Below are 11,976 nucleotides of genomic sequence, written 5' to 3' on the forward strand. Positions count from 1 at the left end.
GACTTTATGAAGGTGTTAAAGTGATACGCATTCAATAAAAACCAGACTTCAAATTTTGAATTTTGAGCTTTTCCTGGGCTAGTGATATGCAGTAGATACTCACTGTGTCCTAATGCTGGGCAGCAAGCCACAGCTCCCAGCTGAGACAGGAAGTAAGGAGCAGGGCACAACCATTAAAAGAACGACACAGCCATCGAAGAGACAACAAAACTGGTTAGAACCTACTAGACCCAAGATGGTGGAAGATTTGACTTCCAGTAGACCTTGGGTCTCATTATACGCTCATTGTAATACATTAGCATATGCTAAACGACATGATAGTTCTGAGGCCAAGTAAAAAAGGCCCAAAAATGGGTGGTACCCCAAGTCCTGGAAACCCCCACTCGTTCCCCAAAATAGTCGAAATAATCCTCCTACTGGTTAGCCTATGAAATTACCCAGCCCATAAAAACTAACCACACCCACACCCTGGGGCACTCTCGCCTTCTGAGATGGACTGCATTCTGCCTATGAAATGTGTATCCCTCTCAATAAACCTGCTTTCACTTCACTGCCACTGCTCTTGAATTCTTTCCTGAGCGAAGCCAAGGACCCTCACTTGACGCCCATCCCAGGGACTCGCCCAAGACCTGGGACGTGACCATCCTCTCTGGCCCCATTTTCCTGCAACACGGGGCAGCCACGTGATCATGAGGGTGAACTACATTCTGTACCCAGACTACCAGTGTGTTTTTCACTTTCAGTGCAGTATTCAGCAAATTACATGGGATGTTCAACACTTTACTGTAAAACTGGCTTTGTATAGATGATTTTGCCCAACTATAGGCCAATGTGAGTGTTCTGAGCACGTTTACGATAGGCCCGGCTAAGATGTGATGCTGGGTAGGTAAGGTGTATTACATGCATTTGCTTATTATAGTTTTCAACTTACAGATGGGTTTATCAGGACGTAAATCCATCATAAGTCTAGGAGGATCTATATAGGATTTGGAAAGATGGAAGGCACCTGTTGTTGCATGGGACAGAACAGCGCAAACTCATGGTGAGGGAAATGACCACCGCCTTTCCCTATGCTCTTACTCTGCGGCCCCAGAATTCCAGTTTAACCCCACAGGATTCCCACAAGCCTCCTTCCCTTTTCTCGGCTCCCCTTCGCACCTGTTCTCGCCGCCCGCCATGTGTGCGTATGCGCGGAGCGATTCTTAACTGCTGCTTTGGAGACCGTGGGGCATCGATCCACTCCGGACTCGGCTTCTTGACTTGTCGGCCCTCGATTGAGGCGCCTGGTGGCGTCACTTCCGGTGCTTGGCTCGGCTTCCGGCTTCCGGCTTCCGGCTTCCGGCTTCCGGCTTGTGATTCGTACGGGACGCCGCAGACGCCTCCGGTGAGTTGAAGCGCTTTCTTCTTAACTTTCTCCGCTTTCCCGGCTGCGGGTTGCCACTCGGCCATACGCTCTCCTGCGGGAGCTGGGGGTGGGCAGGGCGCGGCGCCGGGGCCGGAACGTATTCGCGGAGGGTCGGCGAGGAAGCGAGGGAGGCATGGAAACTGACGCTCGGGTCTGGCGAGGCTCCTGGACTTAGGAACCTTGTCTCTGGCGGGACGGGTCGGAGCCGGGGATCGTGTGGCCGCTTCCTGGGGCTTCGGGCTGGGGCCGTAGGCGAATGTGCCTGGGTCTGGAGAGGCGGGGACCCTCGCTCATATGAAGTTATGGATAACTGGTGTTTTTTCGCTGGTGCGAGTCGTTTACAGCTCGCTCTGAGCCTTCAAGTGCTTGCCAGAGGCTCCCTTTTGCATCCGGGAGGCGACTCCCGGTACCCCAGCACTAATCCAGGCCACCATCAAACCTCGCGTGAGATAAAGCGAGAACTTCCCCTCTGATCTCTCTGCCTTCAGTTTGATGCTTGTCACTTCCTTCTCCTCGTCGTTCGCGACCCCAGTCCCCCAGGTTTCAGTTTAGGGCGTCGCAAGCCTCTGAGAAGCGTTACCTTTCACCTGTTACCCGCACAAGTACAGCCCTTGTCTGTGGGCCCTTTCCTTGTCAGTCATCCTATGCTGTGCACATACTGTGGGTGTAAATGTTCATCGAACGAAGAAATATGCGGGGCACCAAGGAAATAAAGCAAGGCTACAATTTGCAACTAAAACAGTGGGAAAAAATGAAATCGTGTGATGGGTGTGAAAAGTGCAAGACACAGAAAACAAGGGCTGAATTCTCAGGCCTCCTGTTTATCAGCTACGTAACTGTGGGCAAAGACTTGCATTAACCTGTAAAAGACATTAGTAACAGCTGCTCGAAGTGCTTACTTCTGATTCCAGAGCTGCTAGAACTTTATCTCATTTAGCCTTTCTAGCTCTACTGGGTAGATTCTGTTACCATCCCCGTGTTACAGATTTGGACCTGGGAGATTAGAACTTGCCCTCAGTCAAGCAGCTAGTAAGAAGCATAGACAGATTTGAATTCAGATCCGGCTGGCTCTAGAATCTGAGCTCTTAACCATCAGGCGGTACCGCTCCAGTCTCTCAAGTCCATTAGAGGTGACTTTGGAGTGAGGGCTGTTGGTGATAAATTAAGTAATAGTATGAAGGGGCTTTGTAAGAGTATCCATGAAAGAGTTCTTGGCAAACTTCATTAATGTTCTTTTTTAAAAAAAAATAAATGTACTTATTTATTTATTTCTGGCTGCGTTGGGTCTTATTTGCTCCATGCAGGCTTTCTCTAGTTGTGGCGAGCGGGGGCTACTCTTTGTTGTGGTGCGTGGGCTTCTCATTGTGGTGGCTTCTCTTGTTGCGGAGCCCTGGCTCTTGGCACGCGGGCTTCAGTATCTGTGGCACGTGGGCTCAGTAGTTGTGGCTAATGGTCTCTAGAGCACAGGCTCAGTAGTTGTGGCGCAAGGGTTTAGTTGTTCCGCGGCATGTGGGACCTTCCCAGACCAGGGCTCAAACCCGTGTCCCCTGCATTGGCAGGCGGATTCTTAACCACTGCGCCACCAGGGAAGTCCATTAATGTTCTATCTTTATGATTTTTACTGGATATACATTTGCTAGTTTCTTTTTTCATTTTTCTTCAAATCTCAATTTTTAAATTTTATTAAAAAAGAAAAGTTATTAGGTAGATGGGAGAACAGTATCACTTGTCATAAGTGAAAGATAAGTATAAAAATAAATAAATGTATGGAATAAAAGAATGTTAGTAAAATCTGACTAGATAATAGTGCCCCACCAAGTTTTCAGCCTGAGAACTGTTCTCCTTTTGTTTAAAAAAGAGGGCTAGGAAGTCCTCGAGAGGTTTTAAAGACTACTGCCAAACTGATATTTTCTGACATTGGGGGTTGAAAGAATTGAAAAGTTAGTTCCCTTGTGCTGTGTCCTTAATGCCAGACTATCATGAATGAATCCTCCCTGTTTAATAACAGAATATTTACTGTCTCTTTAGGCTATTTGAACAGTTTAACCCACAACATGGATATCAGACCAAATCACACAATTTATATCAACAATATGAATGACAAAATTAAAAAAGAGGGTAAGTGCTTTTTAAAAAAAAAACTAAAGTGTGTTTGCTTACTACCATCTTAAAAGTTATACAGCTTCAAAAATTCTCATCTAGTCATCTTTCACAGTGCCTGAAATAATGGTTTATCCCTTATTGTGTAAGGATTTTAAGGCTTTTTAAAGATAAAAATAGGTAGGGGCTGAAAATGTGTTGAATCTGTTTTCACTCATAGATAAATGGTTTCAAAAACTTAAAATTAGACCACTAATGGGAATAGTATGATGTTTTTATTAAAATATGTAACTTTGTATAAATAAATGAGGGGGGGCACTCAGTGCCGCGTCATTTTATGAAGAATCTTGTCATAGTTTCATTCACAAATAACTGGTTTCCCCTCTAATTTTGTGCAGAATTGAAGAGATCCCTGTATGCCCTGTTTTCTCAGTTTGGCCACGTCGTAGATATTGTGGCTCTAAAGACCATGAAGATGAGGGGGCAAGCTTTTGTTATATTTAAGGAACTGGGCTCATCCACAAATGCCTTGAGACAGTTACAAGGATTTCCATTTTATGGCAAACCGATGGTAAATCAATCTTATTTTGGCATTAATCGCTATTAATGGTATGATTTGTAAATATACCTTTGAAAATATGGCTGTTGCTTTTTGCCTTCAGTTAAGAGTGGGTTTGGGTTTATTTATGTATTTATTTTTATAGAAACACAATAGTAGAGCTTATAATTCACTTCTTGATTTATGATAGTTCAAATAGGCAAAAATGTAGATGTAGAGATGTAGAATATTTTAAAAACAATGGCAGGGCTTCCCTGGTGGCGCAGTGGTTGAGAGTCCGCCTGCCGATGCAGGGGACACGGCTTCGTGCCCCGGTCTGGGAAGATCCCACATGCCGTGGAGCGGCTGGGCCCGTGAGCCATGGCCGCTGAGCCTGCGCGTCCGGAGCCTGTGCTCCGCAACGGGAGAGGCCACAACAGTGAGAGGCCCGCGTACCGCAAAAAAATAAATAAATAAATAAAATAAAAACAATGGCAGTATAGGCAATATTCTCATCTCAGAAGAGCTAGAAATTAGTAATTACTCAGAAGATTAAAAAGAAACCTCTGTAAACTTGTAAAACAACACAAAACAAAAATCGTGGGTCAAAGAGGGAATCCAGTCTGAAGTTTCAGAAAGTAGCATAGTGAAATACTGCATGTCAGAAGCTATGCAGTTAAAGCACTGATCTGAGGACAGTTCACAGATGTAAAGTCATAGGTTTTATTAATGAATAACAATAAAGGGAAATGAAATAGTCACACATGGAAAGTTTTAAACTCAGGAGTGACATGAGATTTCACATTTAGCAGCTGGATGAAGATTGGATTGTGGGAAGGGCAGAAGGGAAGTAGGGAATTCAGGAGGCATTGGTATAAGTCAGGGATGGCAGAGGATTGGATCAGGGTGGAGACAGCGTATATAGCAAGGGGCTCTAGGTGTGTGAATAGGTACGTAGTACCTTGGGTGTGGATTTCAGTGCTTTTCTTTCGGAACTGGAATGTGATGGGAAGGGATGTTGGGGAAAGAGCCGAGGCCCAGAGTTTCAAGGACCCGTGTTCTCATTCTAGTTTTGCCATTAACTGGCTCTGTGCTCATGTTCACTTTCACCTGTTAAAAAAAAAAAATATATATATATATATATATATATATATATATATATATATATATATATATGCAAACTGGATATTCTTTGGTCTAATTCAGAAGCGAGCAAAAACTCTATAAAGGACCAGATAATAAATATTTTAGGTTTTGTGGGCCACATACGGTTTCTATTGCATATTCTTGTGTGTGTGTGTGTGTGTGTGTGTGTGTTTTAAACAATCCTTTAAAAATTGTGTTTAAAAAAAAAAAGAAGAAAGAAAAAAGTACTTAACTCATAAGCCATACAAAATCAGGCCATGGGCTGGATTTGGCCCATAATCTGTAGTGCAGACCTCTCATCTGATCCTTTTTTTTTTTTTTTTTTTAAGATGTTGTTGGTAGGAGTTTATTAATTTATTTATTTATTTTTGCTGTGTTGGGTCTTCGTTTCTGTGCGAGGGCTTTCTCTAGTTGTGGCAAGTGGGGGCCACTCTTCATCGCGGTGCGCAGACCTCTCGCTATTGCGGCCTCTCTTGTTGCAGGAGCACAGGCTCCAGACGCGCAGGCTCAGTAGTTGTGGCTCACGGGCCTAGTTGCTCCGCAGCATGTGGGATCCTCCCAGACCAGGGCTCGAACCCGTGTCCCCTGCATTAGCAGACAGACTCTCAACCACTGCACCACCAGGGAAGCCCTGATCCTTTTTTTTTTTTTTTTACAAATGAAGAATCAGGCACAGAAAGCTTATGTTACTGTAACCAGTGGCATCATCAGGACTTGAAAGCTAATCTCCTGGACACCCAATATTGTGATTTTTTCCCCCCTAAACTAGGATTCAGCACCCTATCTGTAAAAGGGCCAGATAGTAAATATTTTAGGCTTTATGAGCCAGATAATGTCTTTTGCAGCTACTTAATTTTGCCTTTAGGGCCAGAGAAGCAGCCACAGAAGGTGTGCAGATCGATGAGTGTGCTGTGTCTCAAGAAGACCTAACGTACAACACCAGGCAGTGTTGGCTGCGGTCAGTAGTCTGAGGACTTTGGTACCACGCTGTTTAATTCAAGCCTGAGCGCTGTTTGTCTGTTACTGGAGCACATTTTCTTCCCGTCCTCCGTCCAGCTCTCCTTTTCCCATTTCCCATCTGACTGGGCACCATATATGTGGAAAGTCCTATTGCAGAAAACTGGGGGATAGTACCTGCACACCCCAGTTTTCAGTAAATTGGCATTTCCTGAGACCGGTTTATCTTTCTCAGTAGTGTAAAGAGCTAGCATAAGTGAGATCTCAGTTGGCCGTAGCGTAAGACTGGGTTTTAGTTTAAATCTACAATTACATTAGTAGGAAGGAGCAGTTTCTTCTCGTAGAGGGTCTTAGGGCTGTTCTGCTAAGTTGGGATGACAGGCTTGCATGTGCCTGGACTGAACTCCAGGAAAGCTGGAAGTTGTTTGCTGCGTTTGGCACTGGCTTCACCTTGCCAGCTAATTACGTAAAAGCAGTGGAGAAAGCCCATTAGACTGATCTCATATTGAAGGTATTTTAGGAGGTCTGTTCTCTGCCTTCAGGAAAGTGTAAGATACTGCCAAGTCTCCCGCATCCTGGAAGAAAGAAAAGAATGTTCCTTGAGCTGTCTTGTTTATACTTAACTTAGTTGGTTTCAGTTGCCAACACACCAGATCAGAAATGAACAAAATTTTCTATAACTTGGAACTCAGAACAAAATTATTCTCTGTGATTCAAGGGCATTTGGTTATTAAATTCCAAAAATACCTCAGTAAAGTAGAACCATCTTCCTAAGGACTTCTGTCATGAAACCTTTGGTATAAATGTAAATCTTTCACCTTCTCTAAGCTGTGGGTGGACTTTTTTTTTTTTTTTAATTTTTTGCCTTATAACAAATTTAATCAGTTATACATATACATATGTTTCCATATCCCCTCCCTTTTGCGTCTCCCTCCCACCCTCCCTATCCCACCCCTCCAGGCGGTCACAAAGCACCGAGCTGATCTGTGGGTGGACTTTTATCCCTGACCAGTATTTAGTCTAGACCAGGGTTTTCAACACTGGCACTTTGGCCGTTTTGAACTGAATACTTTTTTATTGTTGGGGCTGTATTGTTCATGGAAGAGTGTTTAGCAGCATCTCTGGCCTCTGCCCTCTTAGCATGACAACACACAGTGTCTCCAGTCGGCAGTGCCAGCTGTCTCCTCGTGGGCAGATTCTCCTCTGGTTGAGAACTGCTGCTCTAGACCAGCCAGCTAAGAGCGAGGGCTGAGGTCAGAAATTTTCACAGGTCATAGGGACAAATACAAGATCACCCAAGATCTGTTCAGGTCAGGAAGAAGGGAGTTGGGAGGGAATCCCTGGGAGCAAGTCAGAGTTGGTCCAAAACTATTTCTTTTGGTTAGATGATGACATGCAAGACTAGCAGAGTTGCTTGCAGGGTAAGTCCACTTGGAGCTGCCATGGTCCTGCAGCCAGAGGAAGCCTCAGGGACTGAGGTATCGTGGGAGGCCTGCCCCCCCCCGCCGCGGTTCCCCCGAACATTCAGCTATGCGATAATGCTTTAGGCCAGGGCCATACTGCTCAAAGTGTGGGCCCCACCATCCCCTTTGTGCTTGTTAGACGTGCAGAATCTCAGGCCTCACCAGACCCCCCGCATCAGGATCTGCACTCTTACAAGCTCTCCAGGTAATTGGAATGCGCATTAAAGTTCACGAAATGCTGTCCTAGACCAGTGTTTCTCAACGCTTGTTCAGTCATGTGTGCCGTGCCTGCTGGCTGTGGCGTATTACTCATGCAAGTGACCCGGTTGCAGTAGCTGAGATGCCGTCTTTTTGTTTCCTTTCAAAGCTTTTTAAGTTTAAGTGGATGCCACTGTTAGTCATTTCATTTAAAAATAATAGACCAGATTCAAGGGAAAGTCATTCTCAATCTTTGGTACTTGGAAGTAACAAATTCCATGCATATATGGACCCTCTGTGGAGTGTCCCTGTAAGGGATAGACAGCTTTCCAATGCAGTTTTCTCTGTTCTTTTAAATGGAGAGGGGCAGTGGTGCAGATATTTCAAAGTCCTGTTTTTCTCATATGAAAATCTATGGTTTTTTCTTATAATAAACACAGTTGAATCTAACTTTGTCTCAGTTGTGAATCATGGGTCACAATTTATTTTCATTTGGTGCTCAGTATATTTGACAGATTTTCTTAAGTATGTGTTTAAAATTAGCTCGTTTTTGCATAATGAAATTTGAAATATTAATGACAAGTGTAGAAATAGCCTTCAGCATGATGAAAAGTAACTTGTTTTCAAATAATTAAAACAGCGAATCCAGTATGCAAAAACAGATTCTGATATAATATCTAAAATGCGTGGCACTTTTGCCGACAAAGAAAAGAAAAAAGAAAAGAAAAAAGCCAAAACTGTGGAACAGACTGCAACAACCATGAACAAAAAACCTGGTCAGGTAAGATGGGCAAAAGTTCATTTTTGTGTGTGTGTGTTAAAAATTTGATAGAGATGTCTGTCTTCCATTTGAGGGGTGATCTTTGAGGCATGCATGTGTACATGTGTGTGTTTAAAGGTAGATTTTTAAGAAGCTGGAATGGTTGAATTCTAAAATTCCAATATTTGTGTTTAAGCAACAGATTAAAATATAAACTTTACATATGCAGATTTATATTGAACAGTTTTATTTGAATTTGCATGACATTTAGTTCCATCATTCTCCAAAATTTGTTAATTTCTATTGGTTTATTTTTCAAGTTCTGTGTATAAATAATACTGTAGATGTTATCTTTAATCATGAGTATGCCACTGAAAGCTGCTTTCTTTGAACAGTTCAGGAATTCAAAATCTAATTTAAAATACCAGATACAGGTGAAATTATCATCCAAAAAGTAGTTACTTTGGGATTGAAAGTGATTAGAAATCAGTTGTACTAAGTATAATGCTTGACTTTTTTCTAGTTGTTTTAAAAAAAGAGAAAGACTGGTCCTTATATTTATATTTCTCCATAATTTTAAAGCTTAGAGGTTGAACTTTATGATATAGACCTTTCAAAAACATTTGACAAGTTAAATACATAAATGTTTGAGTCAGAGTTTTAAGATGTAAATTCTCAGTGAAAGTAAAGTTAAATAGATTTAAAAATCTGTTTGTTAGTCTTAGTTTTATGAAGTAATTTAAAATATAAATACCTGCTGCTTTTTTAGAAGGTCTGGAAATTTTAACTGTTTCTCTATTTCTTTGGGTTAGGGAACACCAAATTCAGCTAATACCCAAGGAAATGCAGCACCAAATCCTCAGGTAATATTTTTTTCCACGTGATACTTACTTTAAAATAAAATTACAAAACAATAACAATAATTACAGAAATGTGCATGTCTCCAAAAACTGAAAATGATTCCATGTATAAGCCACAATAATGTGGAAACTCACTCCTTAAAACATTTTAATTTTCTTTTAAGCGGGAGAAAACAAAACCTGACTTTATTCCTTGCTTCCCATGGTGAGTCAATGACAGAATCAAAACGATAGATTCTAAGCTCTATGAGGTCAAGGAGCAAAATGGTTGTTTTCTGCACAGTACATGGCCCAGAGCTTTCCTGGCTTGTGGCTTGGTATCCATTCCCATTGGCTGAAGCACTAACCCGTCTTTTCTGATAGAGCAAAGTTGTTTTACAGTTGCCTTAGCTCTTATTTCCTCAGCACGTATATATTTAAGTCTCCTGATACAGACTTATCAGGAAACTCTTTACCGAAGAGTTTTAGAAACTCTTTACCTAAGCTTCCCAATAAAGGCCTCAAAAAGAAAGCCTGAGTTATGTACTAATGGTTTCCCGACTAGTCCCTTGGGTGCTAGGGTCTGACAGGATCCTTACATCCAGGGAATTCCTTGCACCACTGAGGTTTTCCTCCTCTGATTTTAAGTTATTTGCATTTTCTTGCATTGTCTACTCTTTTGAAGTCTTTCAACAATTATAGTCCAGTTCACAAATGCCAGCATTTAATTCTCTAAGCCCTAAATTGTTCTTTACATTTCATCTTTTTTCTTCCACGAAATTAGCCTGAAGACAGAGGCTCTTACATATAAAGACCTTTCCCTATAGTTCCCCATAACAGTGTCTTTATCCACTTACTTGTATGTAACGAGATGCCATGTATATCTCATTTACTCAGGAAAAAAAAACATTAAAAATTGCCAAGCAGTGGTTCTAAGTGGAAATCTTTCTATTTCCAGATTTTCTCACACACTGGGAGGTAGTAAGCGATAGTGCAGAGCATTGAATATCTGAGGGTTAAGCAGCTGAGGATGGGTGACACCGATGCCTTCTCTGGTTTGTTAGGATCGGTTATATAATCCAGACGACAGAATCCTCCCGTTCCAGCTGACCTCCAGATGCTTAAAACTTAAATATTGTTTTAAATACCATTAATTAAATACTTAAAAACTGTTAATCAGATTTGTAATCTTCCAGATACTAAGTGACTTGAATGTCTACCTTGTTTGGTTACTGTTAGGTTTTTGCTTATTTCTCTGGTGTCACTGTTTCTCAGCTTTAGTGTTTGATGTAGTAAGATTTCACAAACCTTAAACGGTGGAATGTAGTTTTCTGAAGTTTAGATTTTAATGCAAGAGCCAAATGGTTTACTGTACTTTTTATATTCACAAACTAACTTTGCCTTTTCTTTTTAATAGGTCCCTGATTACCCTCCAAACTATATTTTATTCCTTAATAATTTACCAGAAGAGACTAATGAGATGATGTTATCCATGCTGTTTAATCAGTAAGTGTTTTCATAAACAAGTCTGTGTTCTGAGAGTCTCCTGACTGGACAGATAGCACTTCCCTGAGTTCGATCCGTTTGTATATCACACAGTAATTCCTTACAGCTTCATTGAGTTGCTCCAGGATTAATCATGAATTGAAGCCAGTCTGCAGATTTAGCAAATAAAAAGCTAAATTACCTGTAATGTTTGAATTATTAATTCTAGTTGATGAGTAAAACAGGAAACAAAGCTTTGATGAAATGACAAAAACAGAATTAGCTTACATGATTCCTGCAGTTCTTTTCATGGTATTAATTATATTTTAGGCTCTTTCATCCCACTCAGGATTCTTTCTGGGATATGATACTTTTCCTGGACTCATATCAGGAAGTTGCTTACCAAATTTAAACACAGACATTTACGTATTTGATGTCATTTCTGTATTTACATGTATATAAATTCTTTACATATGTAAAAATTGTTTTAATTCTTTATAGGTTCCCTGGTTTCAAGGAAGTACGTTTGGTACCTGGGAGGCATGACATTGCTTTTGTTGAATTTGAAAACGATGGACAGGCTGGAGCTGCCAGGGATGCTTTACAGGGATTTAAGATCACACCATCCCATGCCATGAAGATCACCTATGCCAAGAAATAAGATTTGGGAAAGCTGCCTTTAAAGGACTTGGTGTTATGTATAGTTTTCGTTTTGATAACATTTGATCAGGCCATTTTAATAGTTGGGGGTAGGGGAAAGTGTATGTGAAATTTTTGTAAAGGATTTAAAACATTACCTAGACTTTGTTTAGCCTCAGTGAACTATGATGTGAAGGCCTTAATTTTGTACAATAAACTTTTATTTGTATTCTGTATATAATATTTCATTTATTGGCCCACTGTCCTATCATCAAATGCTTATGCTAGTCTAGAACACATTTTAAGGTATATAAAACTGTAATAGGATGCTTTTCTTATGTTATTTTGGAGTAGCTAATGGTAGATGCTTTTCTAGTGTTATTTTGGAGTAGCTAATGGTAGAGAAACATTGAACCACTTTAATAAAAGTAAAGGAGAGTTAGATC

At 41.3% G+C, this 11,976-nt stretch overlaps 1 protein-coding gene and 1 long non-coding RNA gene across 3 annotated transcripts in view; one reads left to right on the plus strand and one right to left on the minus strand.

Annotated features, from left to right (window-relative positions):
* LOC309817527 overlaps positions 1-1,256 on the minus strand; it is an 80,902-nt gene extending 79,646 nt beyond the window's left edge. For both annotated transcript variants that reach the window (XR_014296137.1, XR_014296138.1), the window contains exon 1: positions 1,159-1,256. This is a non-coding gene — a long non-coding RNA (uncharacterized lncRNA). The remainder of the gene's footprint in view (positions 1-1,158) is intronic.
* Positions 1,257-1,333: 77 nt separating this feature from the next.
* Positions 1,334-11,771, plus strand: SNRPB2 (small nuclear ribonucleoprotein polypeptide B2). The gene is made up of 7 exons (XM_082645902.1): positions 1,334-1,384; positions 3,434-3,523; positions 3,904-4,076; positions 8,448-8,588; positions 9,380-9,430; positions 10,824-10,912; positions 11,393-11,771. The coding sequence occupies exons 2-7, from the start codon at positions 3,460-3,462 to the stop codon at positions 11,550-11,552; spliced, it is 678 nt and encodes a 225-aa protein (XP_082502028.1). The 5' UTR covers positions 1,334-1,384; positions 3,434-3,459; the 3' UTR covers positions 11,553-11,771.
* Positions 11,772-11,976: the final 205 nt, after the last annotated feature.

Source organism: Mesoplodon mirus, assembly GCF_964341445.2.
Source record: "Mesoplodon mirus genome assembly, chromosome: 15".
In the NCBI taxonomy this organism is placed as follows: Eukaryota; Metazoa; Chordata; class Mammalia; order Artiodactyla; family Ziphiidae; genus Mesoplodon; species Mesoplodon mirus.